The sequence below is a fragment of the Coccinella septempunctata genome, chromosome 3 (assembly GCF_907165205.1).
Source record: "Coccinella septempunctata chromosome 3, icCocSept1.1, whole genome shotgun sequence".
In the NCBI taxonomy this organism is placed as follows: domain Eukaryota; kingdom Metazoa; phylum Arthropoda; class Insecta; order Coleoptera; family Coccinellidae; genus Coccinella; species Coccinella septempunctata.
Genome location: NC_058191.1, coordinates 25,067,962 through 25,092,074, shown reverse-complemented (window position 1 = coordinate 25,092,074; position 24,113 = coordinate 25,067,962). Strand labels below are relative to the sequence as shown.

Genomic DNA, 24,113 nt, shown 5'->3' with positions numbered 1-24,113 from the left:
TATTCTTTTGATATAGAGCATTACAGTTTTGAACATCAAAAAAACAAACAATAATTATAGCATGTGTATAAGATACAGTGTTAGCAGAGGTTAGCGAACAGGGTACCATTACCTAGTACCATACAATTTTGCGTATGATCAAGAGCTTAGGAAAAAACCTCAGTAAAAAACCCTTTCTATTTATCGTCGTATTACTCGAATTCGTCTATCGAAAATTCGACGAAACATTCTGATAATGGAAGTATAATTAATAGACATATTTGTGATATTTTGAATTAAATAATTACATTAAATTACAAATGCAACAAACGTAACTCCTTCTCCATAGGCTTAGTATTAATTGAATTCACAGAAGTTCCAGCTATTCATAGAATCAGATAATCTCGAAAACAATGAACGAAATTTCCACTCGAGACACTTCGTGAAAACATATCCATCAATGAACAAGTTCGAACCAGGAAAGATACATTATCTGGACAGAAATAGCAGCGATACGAGGCTATCCAAAATATAAATTGAAAAAAAAAGAGCCATCTCGCATATCACTCTGTTTACCACTAGAAGCTTAGCATTGTTCCGATATATGAAATCGAATGGAAATTTCATAGGTCAATGCGATCATAGATTACGGGCGCATACGCGGCAGCTTCGATTTTGATTACGAAATCACATGACTGGTCGATTAGGGACGAGCATGAACTATTTCATTCGTAAATGGTCTGTTACGAAAATAATTTCAGAGATAGTTTCCAGTGTGCGCATCAGAAATTATGGAAAAAAAATCTTGGTATATAGGAAAAGCAATGGCCTATTTTGCTCCATCATGGAGCACCAAAATTCACAAAATCTCGCACCAATCTATTGCCCACAAGAAACATTTTTGGGAAATTAGGGATAAATCAAAAAAGTAAGACTGTTTTTATTCTGTTATCCAGTTGCAAAACAACCACTACAAGGTCGGAAATGCGTAATTGAATTTTTGTTTCTAAGGTGGCCAAATGGTTCCTTTTCTCATTGGTGAATCAGAAGTGATGAAATGAGTAATACATATATGATGATAAATGCATAATACTATATGTTTCACGTTGTTTCACGTACTATGAAGAATGATATATAGAATAAGCTTTGGAAAACGAAACAGACGAGATAACAGGCTCTTATTTCGAAAAAATGCTTGGACTTCGAATATCAAATTCAAAACCGTATCGCTTCAACCCTTAGTGTGACAAGCCTAACTGCTAAATTCTGAATTTTGAATAGGAAAGATAGGTTATGTATTACCTCTTTTGGGAGGCCTTAGTACTTTGAGTTCAGCCTATTCAAATATTTAATCCATTCGTTTTCGAAATATTCATATTAAATTTTAAACAACGTTGATTTTCCCTTCAAACATGCTGTATGATTGTATCGAGTTTTTAATCATGCATTCAGTAATTTGGATGGAAAATCTGTTGTCTGATTAATTTAAAAAAAGGACTTATTTCAGTTCTTTCCCAATGAATAAACAATTTTCACCTGAATTTTTAATGAAAGAAACAAACTCTGCGATTTGATGTCTGGTGTATAGTAGTTAACGATTATCATCGAAACCATAGAATAAATTAGTTAAAATTTGATTGAATTAAACAGTATGTTGAACGAAATGGCCAATAATGTACGAAATTTAAATTTGAATGCCTCCAAAACGAATTGTTTGAATTGAAAAAAATATAAATTTTCTGAACTCGGAATAAAAAGGCCTTTTTAACGGCTAATGACCTTTGTAGTCGATGCCGATAAATAAAAAAAAAACCTTTTAAATGAGGTTGAGGTTTTTCTAACACATTAGTTTATTTCAAGGTAAAAATGTTTTATTTGATGTTCGTTTTTTTCTGTATAAAAAAATTGGTTCCTAGTGAAAAAAAAGTTACGGAAGATTGATAACACTGTTTTTCAATGAAGATATTAAATTTTAGGTTGAAAAATATTTTGTTCGAATTCAATTTCATGGTAGGTTTGATTGGCCAAAATTTTGAACAGAGGTGTTATGTTATTCCTCTTCAAATTTTGAGTTACCTAGTTGAGCAGAAAAAATCAAAAACAATTGGCAATTTTTCAACAACAATTATAATTTAATATAAATCGAAAAATATTGTCAAAGAATTTAATTATTCGATTCTTGTGAGAGTCAACTGTAATTATTAATTTCTGTGGCAGTTACAATTATTATAATGATATGTATTAATTTCCAGAATTGCATATGAAATTAATAAAAATGGAATTTTTAAACTCATTCAGTCAATTCAAAAAGTAAATTGTAAATAGCCTCTAGGTTAATAAATGTGTTTAATCTATCTCTTACGCCAAACTTTTATCTATTAGGTATTATTATTTGTAAATTCATGTGTTTGATTCAATTTGCAGTTTTCGTCTTTTTAGAGCATCCTAATGAAAAGTTAATTGAAGAATGTTTTTTCACAATTGATTCGATTCTAATATTAACACAATAAATGCTATTACAATATATATAATGAGCCAAAAAATATGAGGGTAATCTAAAATTTTTCAGGCTTAGTAAACATGAATCGCAGTCATTGAAATTGAAATTTATCAACAGAAAAATACTGTAATATCTCTGCATGTATACCTACATATACAGGGTGTTCCTAAATTGTTGGTACCAACGAAGAGGGAGTAATTTTAAGAAAAAAAGTGCCATAAACATGGGTTCGCAAACGTTTCGTTTTCGAGTTACAGGGTGTTAAAATTTGAATTTTTGGAATGGTATCAAAACAAGTTGTGAAATCGCATCCATTATTAGAAAACCCGAGCTTATTTCGAAGTGTCAAAACTATCAATGAATTTATTCACCACAGCTTGCTAACTGAATTTTTATGACAATTTGGATTTTTCTGAGGATCCTTAACATTCTTGTCTCAAAATCGTTAGCGCTGATACGACAAAACTACAGGAAACCGTAAAGTTTAGTAAAACCCCAAAGCTTATTTTTACATTTTTCCAAATGAATAGTGGCTCAACAAAAAAAAGTTCTAGAGGAAAACTGCAAAACTGGGGAGTGTACCAAAAAAAATATCGCTCTGTATCGCTTTGCTATCGAAATTGACATGACACATGGTGTGAAATATCAATTATAATATTTGTGCCAAATTTCAGTTGAATATGTTGTGGAGTGTAGAGATACTATATTGAATGAAAAACTTGAAAAAATTATAACTTTAACACCCTGTATCCCTAAAACGAATCGTTTGCGGTCCCATGTTTATGAGACTTTTTTCTTGAAATTACTCAAAGAATCTCCTCTTTCCGTTTGTACCTCCAATTTAGGAACACCCTGTAATTTTTCATGATGCCTGATTACAAAATTAGGCTTTTTTGTCATATTATACGGACAATTCCTCGAAGCGTCACGGCTGAACAAAGTTTCAACTTCTCCAATGCATTCGTCAACCGATTCATTTCGCTGTGACACAGAGTTGCAACATTCTTTTCCATCCGACCATAGAGGTGAACGTTCTGGTAGGAAATTGCAAATTGCGTTTTTTCGTGTTCATCGTTTCCGACTTTTACTCGCTTTACATTTTGTAAAAATAATAATAACCGCAAGCGGCTCTCCTAACCTTTCACTTTCACATGGATTCAACAATTAGAGGCGATTTTTCTAGGGAATTACATAAAATTCTCGTTTTGTTATACCGTGGGAGAAGTGGCGATTGTTTCCTAGAAGGATGGATACAACTGGCCGTTCTTTCTACTTGTACGTATAGTGGATATGACGTAAGGAACTAGGTCTTGTGTAATTTAGATTTTAGCATAATTTTCTTAACCTAAGTGGTCTGGTTTAGTTGGCCTTCTAATTCGAGTCAGGATAGAATGGAGCTTCAAAGAATTTGGGAAACACAATTTTTATTCTATTTATTTACTGCAATTTTCTTCATGTAGGGTGAAAGTGGGGTAGTTTTAATCATAAGGAAAGTTCAGTAAGGCCACTTCTTTTTTATAGCGTTTTTTGTCGAAAGTTCGAGAATATTACATTTCATTAACTTTTTCTAGTTCGAGTTTGAAATTATTCAATACTATTTTATTCTTCACTGCAAATATGCTTATGTTATTTTGATATCTTGCCTTTTTAGGGCATTTTCAACAAAAGGAATCTGATTCTGTTGTCAGATTTGAATTTGGATGCTCAGACAAAATTTTACAGCAGCTTTTTCATTTACTCCACTGAATGTAATCACTGATTAGATACATTTGTCCTAGCCACTTAAAAATAAAGAAATCTCAATATACTTTTCTGACACACCTATAAAAATATATAAAAATCTGGAAGTTTCAATTTTGCTGGTAAAAATAAGAATTGGATTTGAATTTTGAAGGCTGATATTCTGCGATTGAAAATGGTGCATTGAGATGTCCACATAATATTTTCGAATAATGTGGTTGCACCAGCTACCAGGCCACGTTTAGAAGGGAATATCTACCTTAAAAATACCACCGTCTACTTGACGACTTTTTTTGAACTCTCGAGCCTGGCTCCCCTTGGATGCGCCACTGGTGGTTATTAATCTTTTCGAGGAACTGTTTCGTGCTGCGTTACAGGTAGTTTTAAAGTAAAGAAGGAAGTTGACTTTGTTTAATATTTCGAGTACTCTATACAACAGTCGTAAAAATACACAATAAAGCAGAGCTTGATGAAAATTCTATAAGTATGAAGAAGGAAATCTAGGATCAAATAGGTTCTGACGTGTATTTGCGAAACACATACCATATTGTACGAGGATGTATTGATATCTAGTTAGCCTAGACCAGTTCCATACATACAAAAATAGTGCGTTACCATAGCAACGAACAATAACTCATTAGAAGTGTCAGTATGAAGTTTGAGGTCAAAAAAGTAAACCATAGTTACGCAATAAATCAAAAGAAAGAAGATGTCCACCGAAATTGTGAAAATCGAAAAATTTGGAGTATCGAGCCATCATGAAGTACCTGTATTTAAAAGGGTTAAGAGGTAGGCAGATTTACGAAGATATGCTTAATTCCCTTGGTGATCAATGTGCTTCGTATGCGACTGTGAAAAATTGGACTGCAAGCTTCAAAAGAGGTAAATTTTCCGTTGAAGATGATGACCGATCGGGATGGCCAGTTTCTGTGTCAGTCCCCGAAAATATCGATGCACTTCATGACATGATTTTAACAGACCGTCGAATTTGGCTAAAAGGGATATCTGAAACACTGAATATTCTATATGAACGCGTTCATCATATAGTTCACGTCAATTTGGACAAAAATTGCTACAAAATGGATCCCCAAATGTTTGAATGTTGACCAAAAGCGTGCAAGGGTAGAAGTACCGCATTCGATCTGTGCTCGATTTGAAAACGATGTAGACTTCTTAAACCGAATTGTTGATATGGATGAGACTTGGGTACATTTCTACGATCCAGAAACCAAGCAACAATCGATGGAATGGCGACACTCTGGTTCTCCAAGACCTAAGAAGTTTCGTGTCCAAAAATCTGCTGGAAAAGTTCTTGCTTCAGTTTTTTGGGATTGCCATGGAATAATAATGATTGATTTTTTGGATGAGGGTAGAATAATAACCAGAGATTACTATTCGATATTACTGACCACTCTACGGGAAAATATTAAAAGGAAAAGACGCGGAAAGCTATCCAAAGGTGTCTTGTTTTTGAAGGACAACGCCCCTGTACACAAATCTCATGTTGCAAAAAATTCGTGATTTAAGGTTTGAATTACTAGAACACCCATCCTTATTCACCAGATCTGGCTCCATCCGAGTAGGTATCATTTCTTTCCTCAACTGAAAAAATATTTAAAAGGTCGTTAATTTTCTTCCAACGAGGAGTTAATAAAAGCTATGGAGTTCTGGTTTGCAGAGCAAGAAGAAACATTTTTTCTAAAGGTCTAGAGACGTTGCCGTTTGGCTGAAATAAATGTATCCAATTAAGAGGAGAATATGTTGAGTAATAAAATATTTTGACATTGGATTTTGTTTGGTTCTTTAGCAGTCTAAAAATTTTTCAATATTCCTCCTAATCTAAAGTTTCATTATTGGAAATAACAAATTGAGGATCCGTCAAAAACTCGAAATCCCATGAATCTAAACGAAAATCATGGTCATTGAAGAAAATCTTGATCATGTATGATATGGAACTCGAAAACCCATCCAATTTTCTAACCATTTGGATATTATAACCGGAAACATTTCAAGGTTTGTTTGATAATTGAGACATGCTGAACTCAGATGAAGCCACATATAGATTTAAAAAAATTGCCTTTCCAGAGGGAGTTTCGCTAATATTTACAAGGTTGGCGAAAATTCCTGAACTCGTCCTTTGAAGGTTGATATTCTATGCTCGGAAGTTATTCTCAAGCTTTCACAAAATCATGTTTTGATTGTCATTATCACAGATCACAAGTTTCTGTGATCTTTGGTCATTATTATTTCAGAAGCTGTTGAAAAAGTCACGTTTCTGTTTTTTTTTTTGGAAGGCTATCGAAATTATTATCTTTAATCTTTGAATAATACGGTATATCTTGCAATCAATATATAAATATATTGATCGAATTCGGTATCAGTTCTCACGAATACCACAACTCGTACCTTCCTCGCCCATTATCTAATAACGAAATTATCATTCAAAACCTATTTCACGCGTCTACGTCTTGCGTTAAACGAATTCGAACGCCTCTTGCGGTTACATCATCGTGACTCTATCGACCATCCTCGGTTACTAGACGCAAGAAGCGCGACCCAACAATGCCTGCCAGCATATTTTCACTTTTCGAGAAAGGATTCCCGAACAATCACAATAATCTCAGTATTTTTCGTTGAATTAATTTAATATCAATATTATTCAGGCTTACGGCACATACGGACGTAAACATTGGGCTGGCCGTTTTGTGGGAGGGGAAAAAGTACGATTCGATGGGATGCTGTAACTCAATATCATTACATCATGAAATTTGATGATTTTGTGTCTGTCAGTCTGCAATTAACGTTTATTGGAAACAAATAATTATTGCCTGTTATTAGTTGTTATAGATTGAATTCCGAAATTTTTGTACTATATTGTTTAACAAGACAGGAATTCATTTACTTCGGTGCGAATTTAAAATTATATTCTTTTCATACATAAATTTCCATAATGCAGCATTTTCATCGGCATCTTGATTGCTGATTTGATGACCATTGTCAAATCGGAATGACGAACTGTCTCAATTCCGTATTGTTCTCTGTGTACGAAATATTATGACTAACAATATTGTTATTGCATAAATGCACTCCATAGCATGACTTCGATGTGGTACCGAGAATTGAAAGCATGAAATATTATATTTGTGCTCATCTCGAAAACATTTGAACGAAAATAATATTTTGTACGAAGGCGTAGAAGGGCCACATAATATTTTAAAAATATTTTTCCTTAAATTCCGACTTTGAAGTCGGAATTTAGTTAAATTCCGAGTTCAAAGTCGGAATTTAACAAAATTCCGAGTTCAAAGTCGGAATTTAACTAAATTCCGAGTTCAAAGTCGGAATTTAACTAAATTCCGAGTTCAAAGTCGGAATTTAACGAAATTCCGAGTTCAAAGTCGGAATTTAACTAAATTCCGAGTTCAAAGTCGGAATTTAACAAAATTCCGAGTTCAAAGTCGGAATTTAGTAAAATTCCGACTTTGAGGTCGGAATTTTATTTACTTCGGAACCGATACAGGCTAGATGCACAGGGTGTTGTTCTATGACGATTATTTCTCCATATATACAGAGGGGAGGGTGGCCTGGGAGCTCAATGTTATTTTATGGTTACTATTACAAACCTTACCTCTACCTGTCTACGACCATAATTTCATAATTATTCAAAAACATGGAACTAATGACAATTATCTCCAATAAAACACATCAAGTTTCTCACCGTTGTAATGACCTCTTCATGTAAGAAACATCAAAGCACACCGGGTGTACCTCGGGGTGTACTGATTTCTTGTCCATTGAGATAGCCTCACGAGTAAATAATAGAAGGAAATTTTTTCATAAAATATCCGGAATATATCTAAAGAACAGTTATGTCTAAAAAAATATTCACGTCATGTCATGTCTGTAAAAGGTTGTCATATCATTGTTATGATCTCTCATAAAAGAAAACTCAAATAATAATGTACACCCTGTGTACATAATTATTCATTCATTCATTAAATGTGGGAACACCTTGTATTATATGAATTTGAATATTTGTAGAAAAGCAAACTGTAATACAGGAACAAATCTACGTCGTCGTAGAACACCCTGTAGAAGTTCGGAACTGAATAAAATTCCGAGTTTGAAGTCGGAATTTAGTAAATTCCGACTTTGAAGTCGGAAATTAGTAAATTCCGACTTTGAACTCGGAATTTTGTTAAATTCCGACTTTGAACTCGGAATTTAACTAAATTCCGACTTCAAAGTCGGAATTTAAGGAAAAATATTTTTAAAATATTATGTGGCCCTTCTACGCCTTCGTAATTTTGTCATAGCAGTAGAATTAAAATAAAATGTCTTTATAAATTATTGTACAAGGCAGTTGGCTTCGAAGTATTCTGTGCTGACTGCTGGTCAAACCTGCTTCAAATTGAAAAAAATATTCCTAAGATGATTTTATAATACAGAGATTCTATAGACTATGAATCTCTGACGTATCGTTTCTGAAATACAGGGTGTTGAAATTTGAAAAAAGTTGTTTTTTCGAAAATATATAATATGAAATTTAATGTGCTTTGAATGCGTACTCAGAACCTACCGAAACAAAAAAAAACGTATAAGATTTCACAAATATTTTCGAAAAACCAATTTTTTTTAATTTGAACACCCTGTATCTCAGAAACAATGCGTCAGAGACCCATAGTCCATAGATTCTTTGTATTACGAAATTATCTGAGGAATAAGATCCCGAAGGTGCGGAACCTTATTCTGAAACACCCTGTATATTAATTTAGTGGCATTGAACTTCGAAAAGATCAAAAAGTTCAACGTTTACTGCACACTATAAAATTTTCAAGGTTGATTTTATTCTACTTTCTATGGTCTTTCAGATTCTATGAAAACTGTAATTTGTTCTCAGAAATTATGCCATTTACTATTTACATGTTTACATATTAACATCATTATATGCTCAATCTGGAACCATGTGCCATCAATCTACACATAAGTACAAGCTAAGCATTACGTTTGAACACAGAACGACCTTCAAAATTAAAATTCCTACTAGATGTCAAATATACCTATTTGCACGCACGTTACAATTAGCAGTTTTTATTTGGAATTTTTTCGTAGTGTCTATTCTTCTCTCTTATCAAAAATATGTATATATTTTCCGAGAAATCAACTAGAAGTCATTTATTACCTCAGGATCAATTATGTCGTGTTTATTCACTTTTCAACCGAATTGCCATTAGTGAAAAATTTTTAGGAACAAAGTTCTCCGAAGGTGTTTCAATAATCCATTACTTAAAATCATTTCAATAGAGAAATCGTAACAGATATTCAATTCCCAATTTCTCATTGGAAACTGATGTCCGATATCACTAATATAATCTTTTCGATGTACCTAATTACCTCTGAACGATTCAATCCGAAGTACCTACTCGGTATTTTCTCAACCTGAAGATAAATTACAGTGTACTATCAAGTGATTTCACGAAAAAAAAATTCCAAAATGAGAAAAATTCTGAAGAACGATTTATTATGGATTATTCCTCTCGTCTACTGTTAAAATAATGAGAAATACACGGACCTTGGTCCTTCGTATCGATGATCATCGGATAAACATTCTCTAGACTTATTTTAGGAGCGGTTCTTCCTCCAAGCCGTACCAATCGTACCATCATCATTCAATTCAAAAGAATCCGTTCATTGCGCATGGTGGGGAGGGCGCAGTTCGAGTTAACGAATACACCCGTTTGAAAACGAATATACAACTCCAGTTTCAGTATTACCGACAACGGAACAGCACGCGATATAGGCTGCGTTAAGTGGAAAAGCGCGATTATACGTATCTGAATTTGATAATAGAAAAAACACATTATCAAATCGATAAAGCGAGTTATCCCTGTTCTGCAGTATATCGTTGTGTCTGTGATACAGAATATTGTGTGTGTTTAACATCGTCATTTTCTCATCTTCAGCAGGAATATGTCTACCATTCTAATGCAACAAAACACCCTGTACGATTTCGGAGATTCCTACATCAAAGTAAGTTCTTATTTCATACGTAGATTAAATAGCTTAGTTCTTATCGGAACGAAAACGTCGCGATTAGGCGATGGAAAGATTGGCACACCTGTTGATTCGAATGCAACAAGTGTTTCTCATATAAGAAATGTACGTAGAAATGTCTCGATATACGTGTTGAGTTTGAAATGCTTGTGCAGCCTCCTATAAAATCGTAGACTGGTTTGAACGTCGTGGGTTTACCTACATTCACCTACCGATTATACCATAGCTACAAATTTCTGGTAGGAATACTATTATGGTATCACCTGAAGTAAACGAAAAACATATTCGATAAATAAGTTTTTGTATTGCGTTCACCCATTTGAACCTCCAACTGTGTTTTTCTTGAATTCACATCATATTTTCCGATGTTCTTACATCCTTTCAGTACAAGGAACGAAAAGTTGATATCGTATATTTCTGGATTTGAAGATAATTAAAATTCTCGATTTGTGATGAATATTTATGTACGCGAATTGATGTTGATGAATATAAAGTTTTCTCAAATCAAGAAAATCATTTGAATAATGATTTTGAGCGTGTTTTCAATCAATTCTTGCAATGCTACCTGCACTCCAAAAAAATATTTTTTTTTCAATTCGGTGAAGTTGGCGCCGACTTCAGTAGTAGTTCAGTAGTCAATCGTCAATAACTAGAAAACAGTTTTCACCCTGAAACATTCATTTATTTCAAGTAAGTGATGAAAATACGATGCAGAAATTCAATATCTAAAATATTCCTACGAATACATATTAATAAATTGAAATTCCGGTATGATGTACTACTACTGAATCTTTCAGATTTAATTTTCCATCACATTAGAGGATCACCCGATTTCACATTAATGACTAGATACTTTTAACTATATCAGTATATATTATCAGCACTGGCCTGACGTTGAGTCAATTTTAGAAACTTTGTTTCATTCGGAGAAATTTTAAGTTGCTTATAATTTGTCATTTTCCTTCAGTTATGCATAGATTATTGAATCGGCCAAATATTTACCTAGGTAATATTGCCTAGGTATATTGTTGATGTTGATAGGTATATTAGATTTGAAATCAAGTCATGTTTCCCATGGTCTATTAAATTTCCCACAAATTAGGTGCGTCGTAATCCCTATGTTCAAGTAAAATGAGTGTATATTGGAAGTAGAACTGAAAATAAGTGTGCATTAGATAATTTTCATTTCTAGTTGAATTAATAACTCTTTAGGCCCTAGCGTTCATCGTATTCAATAATCGATTGATAATTATTAGCACTTTGAATTTCTGACTTACATTCAAACTTCACAAGATTCTTGAAATTTTTGGTTTACTTTCGAATTATGACAGAAAGACAGTTTTTCCCTAGATTTCGGGTTATTTTAAGCATGGGCATTGTGAATTGGCAAAACTCTTCAATGACGAAATACGTATTGTGATCTGAAATTTGAAGTAAATCTAATACAGTCGTATTTTTGTATTTGTATCGTCTTCTTCAATGTTCGAATACCTCGTATTTTCTGGGTATTCATGTAATAAATTATACACAATACACTTGTGTATTGCGGTTAGAATTCAAAATCTATCCGATCGTTTTGAGGAAGGTCAAGATATATCAGGGTGAGCTCTTCATATTTGTCCTGATGTTGCTGAAAGAATTAAATCTGAAGCTAACTTGCATGCAGTCTGACATTATATTAGGCATCCAGATTACTTTCCCTTCATTTAATTGTTGAAATTATTGACAGAGTTCAAACTTCTTTCAGATTATTTTTGTTTCGTCTTACAAACTCCAGGAACTTCGATTATCAACTTATAGATTCTCCATTTCAATCTACTAGATTTTGAGTATTTTAGGAGAATGATTTTTCCTTCGATAGTTACTTATCTTTTTTATATTTCGGAACCAAAAACATTCCAACAATAACTCCTAAATCAATAGGTAAACAAACATTATTGTGTTTTGTTCTGGTTATGGACTATTTATCGTTGAATAATTTGTACATAAATTTCGATTTGATCGTTAAACTAATTTTTTTCGTTGTTTTATACGGAAAGCAATTTTCCTGTTCTATTGGAAACGTAGAATCAACAAGTACTATGTACTTGAAGTAGACAGCTTATATTATATGTTATGACTGAACTTGTTCGTTTAAGGTGAATCTCGAGGTGAATAGTCCTCTGGAAATTTCCACATTTAATTTTTTGATGATGTTGGAATGACAATTTGCCCCTCACCTAAGTAAATTGCGTATGTTTATTCAATTTGAAGATGAAATGCAAGGATAAGGTAATGATACCTTTGCATACGCAGTGAATCTGAATTTTTTCACTTTAATTGTTTCAGGAATTTTTTATTCAATTCCTTTGAGAAAAAAGTCAATGAATGTTTTAACATAATACAGGCTTTGTCTAAATTGGATAATAATTATTAATTTGTAAAATTGTTACCAATTTCCAGTCAGTAATATAATTTCAATACTAATAAAAGATGAAAATTTCAGCTTGTTAAGCTGTAGGAGCTACAAAATTAATTTTTTTTCATAATTAATCCTAAATAAAACATCTCGACTTTCCAGATTTCAATTACTCTGCGTGAACAGTTCAATTAGAATTTGTCATAAAAGGATAACAATTCATTGGACTAATCAACAGGTGGCTTTTACCTGACATTTTCTAAAACGTGCTCTACCTGTTCTCAAGGTCGTTGTACCTGTATTATCCACTTTGTTCGGGAAGAAGCTGCTCAGGGGGACAAAGAATAAGGGTCGCAAGACTATTTAAGTGGGTTCAATACGAAAAATTCTAACTAATTGGATTGAATTCCACTTCGACTCGCGAAACAAGGTCAATTTTTATAATTTCCACTTTCGATTTGGCAACACTGAAGAGGCATAGAAAAACAAGCCCATAAAATACATTCGGATTCATTTTGCGTGATTGATAACGGCTCTCCTAAATATTCAAGGAAAATATTTACTCCGATATACATTCATTTATGATATGCCACGTGACCCATTGTTCTAGGAATAATAATTGTTGCTCGTTTCAATTCCACGCGATAAAAAACGTTCATAACTCCGTACTAGTTACAGAAATGAAGTGGATTAATGGCGCCATGAAGTTATCCTCTTAATTCAAATTGATCAAGGAATCATTGTAATGGGATATATCAGAGCTATCCGGTACTGATTATTATTCATTGAAATAGATTCAATTAACAATTCTTTAATCTCTGGTAGGCGTTAACAGTGTCGATTTCTCGCAATGAATGGCGAATTATTTTCTTTGTAATAGCTGCTGAATATCGTTTCGAAACCACAGAGTGGAAGGTCTCGGCATGGTTCGCCTTGTTGCAACGAGGAAGTGGGAAAGAAACAAACTTCCTGAAAGTGAAAGTCTAGGTCCATCGATTAAGAAGTGAAAGTAGCCTCGCGCTTACGTCTTTCATGAATAAAGAATGACAAATTGGCTTCATAATCGTCCTGTCTTGGTGTTTTTCGAGTCTCCTCAGATCATGAGGAGATCTTTGATTTTCGGCTTTGACCAACGATTACAAGATTCCAAGAAGTGGAGATATAGTTTTCTCTTTAACTTCTCTGCGCTTAGAAAGTCCCTCGCAAGTCTGGACTCTTTCTTCAAATCACTTCGGTTAGTTTTCCATTCAACTGATACTCCCAAATTCAATAAAATTCTTTTCAAGATTAAAAATTTGGTGATTAAATCTAAAAATCCTATTTAGAGGACTATATGCTCAGCTCAAAATGAGCAGGACTTTTGTTTTTGAAACTGTCAGTCTCATAGCGATCATGACCATAGACTAATTGAATCCAAGTGTATCTATGGTCTTGCCGTTGACAGTGACAGAAGAAAGGAAAGATTCTTGGGAATTGATGTATCTATGTGCAAAATTTGCCATGTTTTCTAAAGCTCCCAAATTCGGTGGCTCAGTGAAGAGAGGCGAAAGATTGTGGTTCCACAACCAACCACGTGTCTCCCACTATTTGCTTTCACGCTAGGCGGGAGCGCGATTCGCTTTTGTCAACCGCCGCCACAGCCACTTCGAGAAAGTAGGCTTTTGGAACGTCCACAACTTTTACCGATTGTTCGTCGAAGGCAGATGAAAGTACGCCTAGCTGGGATGCTGACCGTCCAGAGGGCCTTGCTCCGTTCCTGAACAACCCCCAGCTCGTTTTCTCTACCGTTTATCGGATGTTTCGCTTTCGGATGAAAACCGATGGTTGATATGTGATTCGGTGTTTTGTGAAAGTGAACGTGTAAAGGATTTCACTTGTGGTTCTCCGTGTTGTTGACGAGAAGTTTCATTAAGTGATATCGTTGTTGGTTCGATCTAGAAGGTTGTGTTTCTCGGATATGTCGCAGGAAACATGGTTAGTTGATTTTAGTACCGTGCAACCACAGATTTGGATGATTCATCGCAACCATGATCTGTGATCTCTTCTATTATTCTAACAGTGATGGATCGAGGTCGCTTTACTTGTCTATCCTGTCAGTTTTATCGACTTACAATTAGTTTACCAAGTTGGCTTTCGAAATGAAGACTAAGAGGTCCATAAATCGCGCGTCAACTCGATACGATTTGAAATATTTCAATAAATTGTCCTTCAGTTCAACTTACCAAGGGAAAACGAAGAGTATTTCCTGTACGTGGGTCAGGTTCCATTCCTTTCCTATTTATGTTTTGATGAAGTGTGTTGATAAACATTTAATCAGTGTTATTCACCTTCCTATTATGTGGTTTTCGTCGAGTTGATATTTTTCATTGAAAACTAATCGGTTCCTATTCGATTTTTGCCTTCTCGCGAATTTTGGAGGTGGGGGAGTTATCGTTGTTTGCGCGATAGAAAATCCATTGCAGGAATGGAATAATCGAAAAATGGAAATAGCCCGATAAATCCCACGTACAATTATATTCACTAGTTTCGATTATTTCACATCTTTTATTTTTTGGAATGAAGAACTATAATGGTGAAATTAACCTGGAGTCTAACATTTCTCTGCAGCTAAAAATGTATTGTTACAATATTTCAGTCATTTTGTGTTCAAAAAATTCTTGTTCGAACGTAGTGCTTATCTTTCAGGAGTACCGATATAACGTCGAAATTGAAACTTCTATGAAGAAATCATCAATTATTAGACCGAAATTTATTTGAAAGACGCCATCGAAACAGGCTTTGAAGATACAAACGCAGCTTACTTTTTGGTTATAAAATATTAATGAAATTTTCTGTAGTTTTAGTCAAAGAAATCAAATGAATATAAACTAGAAAAGTAATTGAATTAAAAAAATACTCAAACTATGATCAAATGAATCAGCATCGAAATAATGCAATTAATTTCCAAATCTTTTCGTACGAGGAATATAAACAAATTTCGAAATATCTTTCTATGAGTCAGTGTGACTCCCAATACCAACCTTCGGCTGCACTAAATCTTACTAAATGGGCTATTAACTCGGCTATTATCAACATAATTTCGATTTTTCATTAATTCTTGAATTTAATATTCGTTGTCGGAATAAACATATACGAAACATATACGAAAGTAGCGAGTGGGAGAGGTAAGAAATTAAGAAAAGAAAATCAGCTGATTAAGAGAGTAGGGAAATCTCTCTCTGTGACCAACCGCTGCGTCTTGGGGGCCGAGAAAAATGCCAAACGAATAACCGGATCGCCAGATCGGAAAGAAGAAGAAAACAGCCGAAGAGGTTGATCTGTTGGCCTGTTAGATGAATTTTGAAGGTTGATTTTTTGTCTCTGAACAGTGGCACTCAATTTGCACCAAAGTATTATTCGTGAATTCCAAATATATGAATATGTCTGGAAAACCGGCCTTTTTAAGCCGTTGAAGAATATATTAATTGCCGAAAAAGAATCCTAAGAGCTAAATTCACAATTTGTATCCAATGTGGGAAGTAACCATCAAATAGTTTAAATGTGGAAATTTCAAAATTCCACAGTCTTCTCCATGACTGTTTTATTTTTCACCGCTTATAACTCACAACTTGAGTCCGCATTCCATTCACATGTCTCGTTACGATTCGTTTTTGACTTCATTCGGTTACTTGAAATTCTCATGTTCTCTCGAGTTAGAGAAATTCGAGAAACAAGAGCAATTGTCGAAACCTGATTGTCGCTTGTAAATAAGTACTACTACTCAAAACTTATAGTACATTTTTTTAAATGTTGTAGGTCTTGTTGTCAACCGTATTGTTAGAACTAAAAATATGTATAGGTGAAGGAATTTGTAATTCTACTTCATTCGCTCGTAGTGACTGCTGACTGAACATGATTTTTTTCAAATTATTATTAATATGCATTAATTGCATAGGAATTGGGAATGAGACCTTTCTATTCATTAGGTAGGCTTCCCAGAAAAAGCAGCGGTTTGTAACCACATCATATTCTTCTGAAGATCGAATTCTGGCTGTTCGTGATCAAATGAAAAAATCCACGTTCTGAGAAAACGATTATCCCAAAGCCAGCATCTCGTTTCGAAGAAGTGTAAGGTAACGTGCTGCCTGTGGCAAAAACAAGAGTTATGAACATTTACCGAGAAGTGGAACCATAATGAGCGTCAGTTTGTGTCACGATAAAAAAATTACACAAATAATGGAGCGATTGTTATTTCGTCCATTTCAATTATTCCACATACAACGCTGACGTTTCAATTCGCGGTATCATTTTACAACCTTCGCTCATTAAGAGCTGAGAAATTAATCATAGGAATTGAAAGTGTGAAATCCAGGAGCGAAAGTCTAATCGAAGAATACGTCATGTAATCCCTGGTTCTCTCGCATAGAGCACACACCTCTCTAAACTGGTGTTAAGAGATAATTTACTCTCTCTGATTGAAGAATTTGATGCGAGAAATTAAACTATTTTTAAATGGGGAACCTGCAATTCTTGGAAAAAGTGGGTTAGTGAGGTTCAACGAATGCGCCAGTGTGGAGAATGAAGTAATTACTGTTATGTCTGAAAGGTTAATTAATTTCGATTTGGTAAATGGGCATCGCAGATCATACGCCATCCGAGATATTTTACCGTACGTAGCGTGAAGATTCACTCTCTGAAAGTGAAAGCGGCTGCATTCTCAGCTGGAACTATATCATTTAATCGTTCATACCGTGAAGGAACCGAGCTACAAGGTTGATATGTTTTCGTTTCTATGATAATCGCGTAGAAAGTTGTCGCTTTGACATTTTGAGTGAAGACTCGATGGCTCATTTAAATCTCGACGTCAAATTATGATCATAGAATTTTTAAACCTGAAGAATCTTGAAAATAATTTTAATTTTTTCCTTCTTCTTCCAGAACAGCGTCGCAAGATCGGATCAGCACTTGTCAGTGGGTACAAATGCAGTACGTCTCACCCTGTCGAGAATGGCATCCAATCCTGGGACCCAAGAACTTGCAACTCTACTCGGAAGTCTGGCAACGCACCATCAACACCGCCGTCTCGAAAGGTAAGAAGAAATGTTGCATTTTACCGTTAATCAAGCTGCCAGAGCCAGATGAGTTTATACAACTCGAGAATGCTTCATCTGAAGTAAAATTTAACTCCTTAGTCTTGCCCCGTGTGAATGATATTGTAAAAAGTGAAAGTGCAGCTTACGCTTCGTTATAAAATGTGGCAATCGTACAGGAGTGTAATAGGAACGTTAGAAACGCTTACACACATGGCTTGAGCAACTTATCGTGTAATTGTTCGCCTTATGTTGGTGTCGCTATGAGGGACGTTGAGGAGAAATCTCGGATTCACGTTCGTTTTTCTTTTTTTCCAGGACTCAGTCAGCGCCCGCACCTTCCGTTTCTCCGGCCAGCATTGTTTCCGGCGCTTCCGTGAACAGCAATACCTCTAGATACAAGACGGAGCTGTGCAGACCTTTTGAAGAATTCGGCGTATGCAAATACGGTGACAAATGTCAGTTTGCACATGGTATTGGAGAATTAAGAAGTCTGGCGCGCCATCCGAAGTATAAAACTGAGCTATGTCGAACATATCATACAGGTAAGAGCGCTGAAAATAGAAATTTCCATATACACTTTAAGAATAATTCATATCGAAGCAGGCCTAGAAAGTCCATATATGCAGCTGGTTTCAAAAGATCTGAATAATTTCTGTAGTTCAGTCATAGAAACAAAAAATTCAATACAACGTAGAAAAAGTATGTATTTGAAATAAAGTAATACTCAAATTCTGAACAAATAAATCAACATTCAAAATTGGTATAAATATTTCCTCAATTTGTTTGTTGTAAGTCTAGAGAAAATATCGCCATATCATGAACCCAATCAACACATCTGTGCCCCAGCGGTCCTATCAAAGTCAGCAGATCCGAAATTTCCTATACGCCTATACTGTTCACAAACATGAATCTTGAATCACCTGAATTTTTCATATCATTAAAATCCTGTAACTTGTTCGGGTTAATTTTAAGTCTTAGTACTTAGGTTTAAATTGAAAGAAAGTTTTTTTTTATAAATATTCCATATTCCCCATCTGTAGAAAATTGTTTGTTTATGCTCAGAATAAGGATTTAGAAATTTCACTCGATAATCACATATAGAGTGTTTATAATTTTCTTTTCATAATTTTTCTTCATTGTTATATCTCGCAGTAGATGTACGGGGTCAATTAGTGAACTGCTGGGTATAGTGCTGAACAGATTATTTTTCATTTCGTTTCACTTAATTATTACCCATTTGATGAAATAACAAAAATTCCGTCAATTTGCATTGAAAATGTTTGCTATTCAATGCAAGTCTGTTCTTTCCGAATTCCTAAAACAGGATATTATGCTGACAATTGTTTGAACATATACATATAAATAAATGAATAAATTTGAAAATGTCGAGTTCCATTTTTATTCACATAGTCTCTCAGTGACATTGAAGAGCTTTTTTCATCCCGAATAGTTGATTTTCAGTTTTGAACTTCGCCAAAATTTTAATTCCAAATTTTGCTTCTTCCAATTGAAAATTTGAGTTCAACAGCTCGATTTATTTTCCAATCGTAAGCTTTTGTAATAAAACATGCGCAAATATTTCGACTCCATTCCAGAAGCGGTTGCACCCTGAGTATACACGGAGAGTCTTTGACTTGTACATATATTCAAACAGAAGAGTCCTGAGATAGAAAAAACACTTTTTTCATAACCTTTTCCAATTCGGCTCGATTGAAAAGATACAGGCGATTGGAAATCGATAAAATTACTTTGAGATATATCTCACAAAAGATTAAATCTAATGAAAGTACTTTCGAAATATAGTTTTTCATTGATGTAGTGAATCTTGAACACAAAATTCCACCCAAATCTGCCTGTTTCTTCATTATGACCATTACCTACCACAAAAATATCAGTCTTGAAATTGTAAATTTTCAACGCACACAAATGAATATTTGACCATTTTGGGAAATGAAAGTATTTGTCATATTATTTCGTATAAGGGGCAATTTTCTAGTAAGTTGATATTCAAAAATGAAAAATATCTATGGCATTCGAAAAATTGGGTACTCTGGCTGAATGCAACGCCGTTTAAAAGATACACAGATGTGTGGTCTCATAGACTTATCTTGTTATTCTGAAGGGCATTTTGAGTTTCCGTGGGTGGAAGAGCGCAGTTGCAGGAACATTTCTGATTTAATGCCCCATTAAAATTTAAAAATGTCTTTTTTGAAAAGAAAAATGAGGATTGAAATTTTTATGGTGCGAAAGCTTGGGTAATCTTACATAAGGCTTAAGGAGAATCCGTTTCATTATCTGTACGTGGTGAAGACCTTTCCTCGTTTTGGCCGGCCATCAATGTCTTCAACTAAACATAACATCGCTGGATTATAATTGTCGTTTGAGAGATATACTTCCAGTTTCAGGAAAGGGCGTTAAATTTGAATACTACATCAAAATGTTAATTCACCATTTTTCCCTTAAAAAATTACAGTTTTAAATTTTAATGGGGCATCAAATCTTAATGCTTTCCTGCAAATGGAAGATAGCCGCCGAAATTTTTGTATCTCAGATCTCAGGTTTCAGTAATGTTGCAAATTATTCATAGCCATCTCAACTTGTGCCAAAAGATCACAATTATCTGCAATTATATCTTTTCAACTATCATAAATATTTCATAAAATTTTTGTTTCAGCTGGTTTTTGTCCATATGGTCCTAGATGTCACTTTGTTCATAACCAAGAAGAAGCGCTAATGAACGCAAAAGGTATGGTACCCGCCCTTTCACCACCTCTCATGTTATCCAGAAACAGCTTGACATCAAATATCTCAAGGTCGAGGCCTGCTGCCCTGAGCCCCAGCCTGTCGTTAGACAGCCCCAGCCCCCCATGCAGCCTTAGTCAATCACCAACCTCCTCAATGGGTTCGTTCTTCAGCAGCGAGCCAGAACTGCACTCTCCAATAAACGAGGACAGACTGCCTGTTTTCAACAGATTGTCCACAGCTCAGTTGTTGCAACTCTCTGAACTCATGTTGTAATGAATGGTGAGAGTTACCTCAGCCTGAAGCCTTAAAACTCAAGACTCTTATTTAATTCAAAGCAGTGTCTTATTTATGTTTAATCCCGTCAAGCAGACGGAGTGATTTCAATATTGTGTGATTTTAAAATTATATTATTTTTATAAGGTGCGTTTCGGTTGATGTAGAAGACTCGACTATTTTTAAGCTTTCATTTTCTTTGAATTCATTTGAATCATCTTTTATTTATTAACTTTGGCTTATATCACAAGGGAAGATTTTCCTTTGTCAAAATTTGATCTTTATTTTCTTTCTCCTCGAACATCCTATGTGATTTTCGGATTACTCTTGGACAGTTTATTGTTGAGAAGTCAATTTTGATTTTATATAGTTCGTCAAGCTTTCTATTGTCAGTCGAAGCATCCCCCAGCTAGAGGTGAGTTTTTACGAATGTTGGCAATTTTCTTTAATGAATGTGCAAGTTAGGTTAGGTTTCAGTCATCGGTCTCGATTTCTGTAACATTCCTCCGTGATCGAAGATTAATTTATTATTTTTTTTATTAAACTTTCTCATGTTTCTTCATTTTTCTTTTTTACTTGTGTGCCTTGTGACCGATGAGAGAATATGATTTTTTTGTTATTTAAAACATTATTTAATTTGTGTGTTTTCCTCATTTGCAACAAGTTTATGTTTGTAGTTATTTTATTATTATAATTTATATGTAACTTATTTATGGCAATATGAGACGATTGTGCTAGCCTTCATTGGTAAGAGCATAAGATGCGTCCAGTGAATTTTGTATAGGGGCGCTATACCTGCATATATTATTTATATTTAGCTGTGTATCTATATTAATAAATTATATTTTGTTCTTAATATATCGTGTTTTATTTTTTTGTCTCCCCCATCCACCCTCTAAGAGTCTTGGAGGTTTGATAATTCAGCAAATGTAAATAGAAATATACCCAGAATAGATGTTTCAATTGTGGCAAACTTTTTTTCAAATAATTTAGTTATCTGCAATATGTCATTCGAAGCATAATTGCTATGAACTTTTCATACTAGGCAGACTGGAGGATTTTGGTCAAGTCAATCATATGGCTAGTTTGTTGGAACACTGTTTATTTAAATTCAACTGGCGAATCTATAAGATGTGCCAGCTTTAATCTTTTGGGGTACATTTTCAAAACTTGAGTGGTATTATTAAAAGCATTCACCAATACTAGTAACAAAGAATATCTAATCTTGGTTGGACATTTATTCCGGACTATTAGATTGTTGTGAAGAAGTCGCTAATTAACCACAAATTTATCTATCTAGAATGTTGAGTACCCTCCCCCCCTTTATTTCTCACTATTAGGACCTTGATAAGAACCTAATCTATTATAGATGTCACTATATACTGAAATATAACTCGATTTTTTTTTTATAAATTGAAAAAATCTGCTAAAATAGATATATCAGCATTCTCTTCAATATATCTGCATTACCTATTCAAATACAAAGATTAAATCTTTGTTCAAATAATGTATTTTTAAATCACAATGAGCACCCTCTAACAGATGACAGCTGAAACTCTGCCAATATCCCATCCTCAAGAAAAGGATTCTCTTCAAATAGCGCTGCTAGTGATGGAATTACATAAAGCGTATGGTCCGTATATACATATTTTGTAACCGAAAGTTACCAGAGCGATTACTCTGGTCATTGTATAAAAACCACTGTGGTCTGTATACAATGCTCTGGTGACAGCAGAGGCAAACTGGGTCTCTGGTTACAGATATTGAACCGAATTTGTCAGGAATGCAACATATACGGACCGGACCGCCCACTTACTAACCAAAAGAAACCAAGAGACCAAAATGTATATGCGGACCACAGCCATATTTACGTTCAATAACTTGGGGAAATTTGGTCAAATTGAAATCCACCTTTCAAATTTCAGACCGACTCAACAAAAATATGCCATCGATCTCTGTTATCTCACTGAACCAATTTGGAGAGCTGGAAGCTGAAAAATTCTCATGAGTGTTAATAATCATTATTCTGTACATCAAGTTTTCTCTTGTTCTCATAAAGGTACAAAATAAATGAGTAAACAACAGTTCCCTGGATACATAGATAAATGATTATTTTGTTTTGTCATCTAATTTTTGGATGGACCCTCCGCCAAATATTGCCAACTGTTATTCTCTGGTGGAGCAGCCCAACAACACCCAGAATGTATTCTCGGTGTTGTTGAGTACCCTCCATAGTACCATTGAGTATTAAATTAATACTACGGAGGGTAGAGAATTCATCCATACAAATTGGATTACCACCAATGAAGAATCATTCATCCATGTATTATAGAATCTATAACTATGCTGTTAACTCATTTTTTGCCTCCCACAGACATAGAGAATGGACTGAGCAATACCCGCATGAAAGAAAGAGACAAAGCAATGAAGCTGCCAAATCTAGAGTGACTTGTTAGAGTCACTCTTACAGCCAAATCTTATGTCTCTTCTGGCGACATAGATGTGAGTGTGGACTTTGTGGACCAATCAAAATTCTACTACCTACCAGAGACAGAGGTTGTGTCTGAAACCTACTACAACCTACTGGCCGCGTTCGGATGTCTCTTTCACATTTTTGTGCCATACTCTGGAATGCTCAGTCCATTCTCTACGTCTATGTTTCCTTCAGTCTCCACATTCCATACTTATTCTATTCCATACCAACAAATATTATTTTTGTTGTGTGATAACAAAGAGAACTTAGGCCCAAAGATTATAGACTCTATAATCTTTCAGATATCGATTTAAATTTATTCTGGGAGGATTCTGCATTTCTTAATAAACAAATTAGTGCAAGAATTTACGCAGGAGCAAATCGTCGATTTCATTTTTAATTGATTTTGTTTCAGAGATTGGGAGTGAAAACCCTAAAAGTTTATTAAGAAATCTATAATCTTTGCTTAGGCCTTGTTTATGATACTAGCCGGTAACTTATTCCCTAGCCTAGTCCCTAACTCTAGAAGTAAACTTACAATTTGCAGGATTTTGGATGTTAAACTGCAATGAATACAACAATATCTAAGGAGATATTGCTATATCTCCTCGAAAGAGTAGGTTCCTCTTTGCTTCAATCAACGATGGTCTACCCTCAGTGGCGGATTTATGTCTTCGCCATGCAGAATAATGAATTTAGTCGAATAATTTTCACTCACTCTGTTTTTGTCTCGATTAGTCGCCCCTAATCTAGCCCATAGACAAACTATCTAGCCGCTCTAGGCCCGGGCTTACTTGGCCTTAAGGCAAATCCGCCACTGTTTACTCTTCATAGAGAATGTATAGAGAATGTTCACGGCCTACAGTATAGAGAATGTTT

At 34.6% G+C, this 24,113-nt stretch overlaps 1 protein-coding gene across 2 annotated transcripts in view; it reads left to right on the top strand.

Moving 5' to 3' along the window:
- Positions 1–21,617, top strand: part of LOC123309146 (protein TIS11) — a 43,073-nt gene extending 21,456 nt beyond the window's left edge. The window contains exons 1-4 of one of the 2 annotated variants that reach the window (XM_044892100.1): positions 9,971–10,249; positions 17,589–17,740; positions 18,059–18,285; positions 20,418–21,617. In XM_044892100.1, the coding sequence (XP_044748035.1) occupies positions 10,190–10,249; positions 17,589–17,740; positions 18,059–18,285; positions 20,418–20,761 (783 nt within the window). In that variant the 5' untranslated portion in view covers positions 9,971–10,189 and the 3' untranslated portion in view covers positions 20,762–21,617. Of the gene's footprint in view, positions 1–9,970; positions 10,250–17,588; positions 17,741–18,058; positions 18,286–20,417 lie in introns of those variants that run through there. The other variant, XM_044892101.1, reaches the window with a different exon arrangement.
- Positions 21,618–24,113: the final 2,496 nt, after the last annotated feature.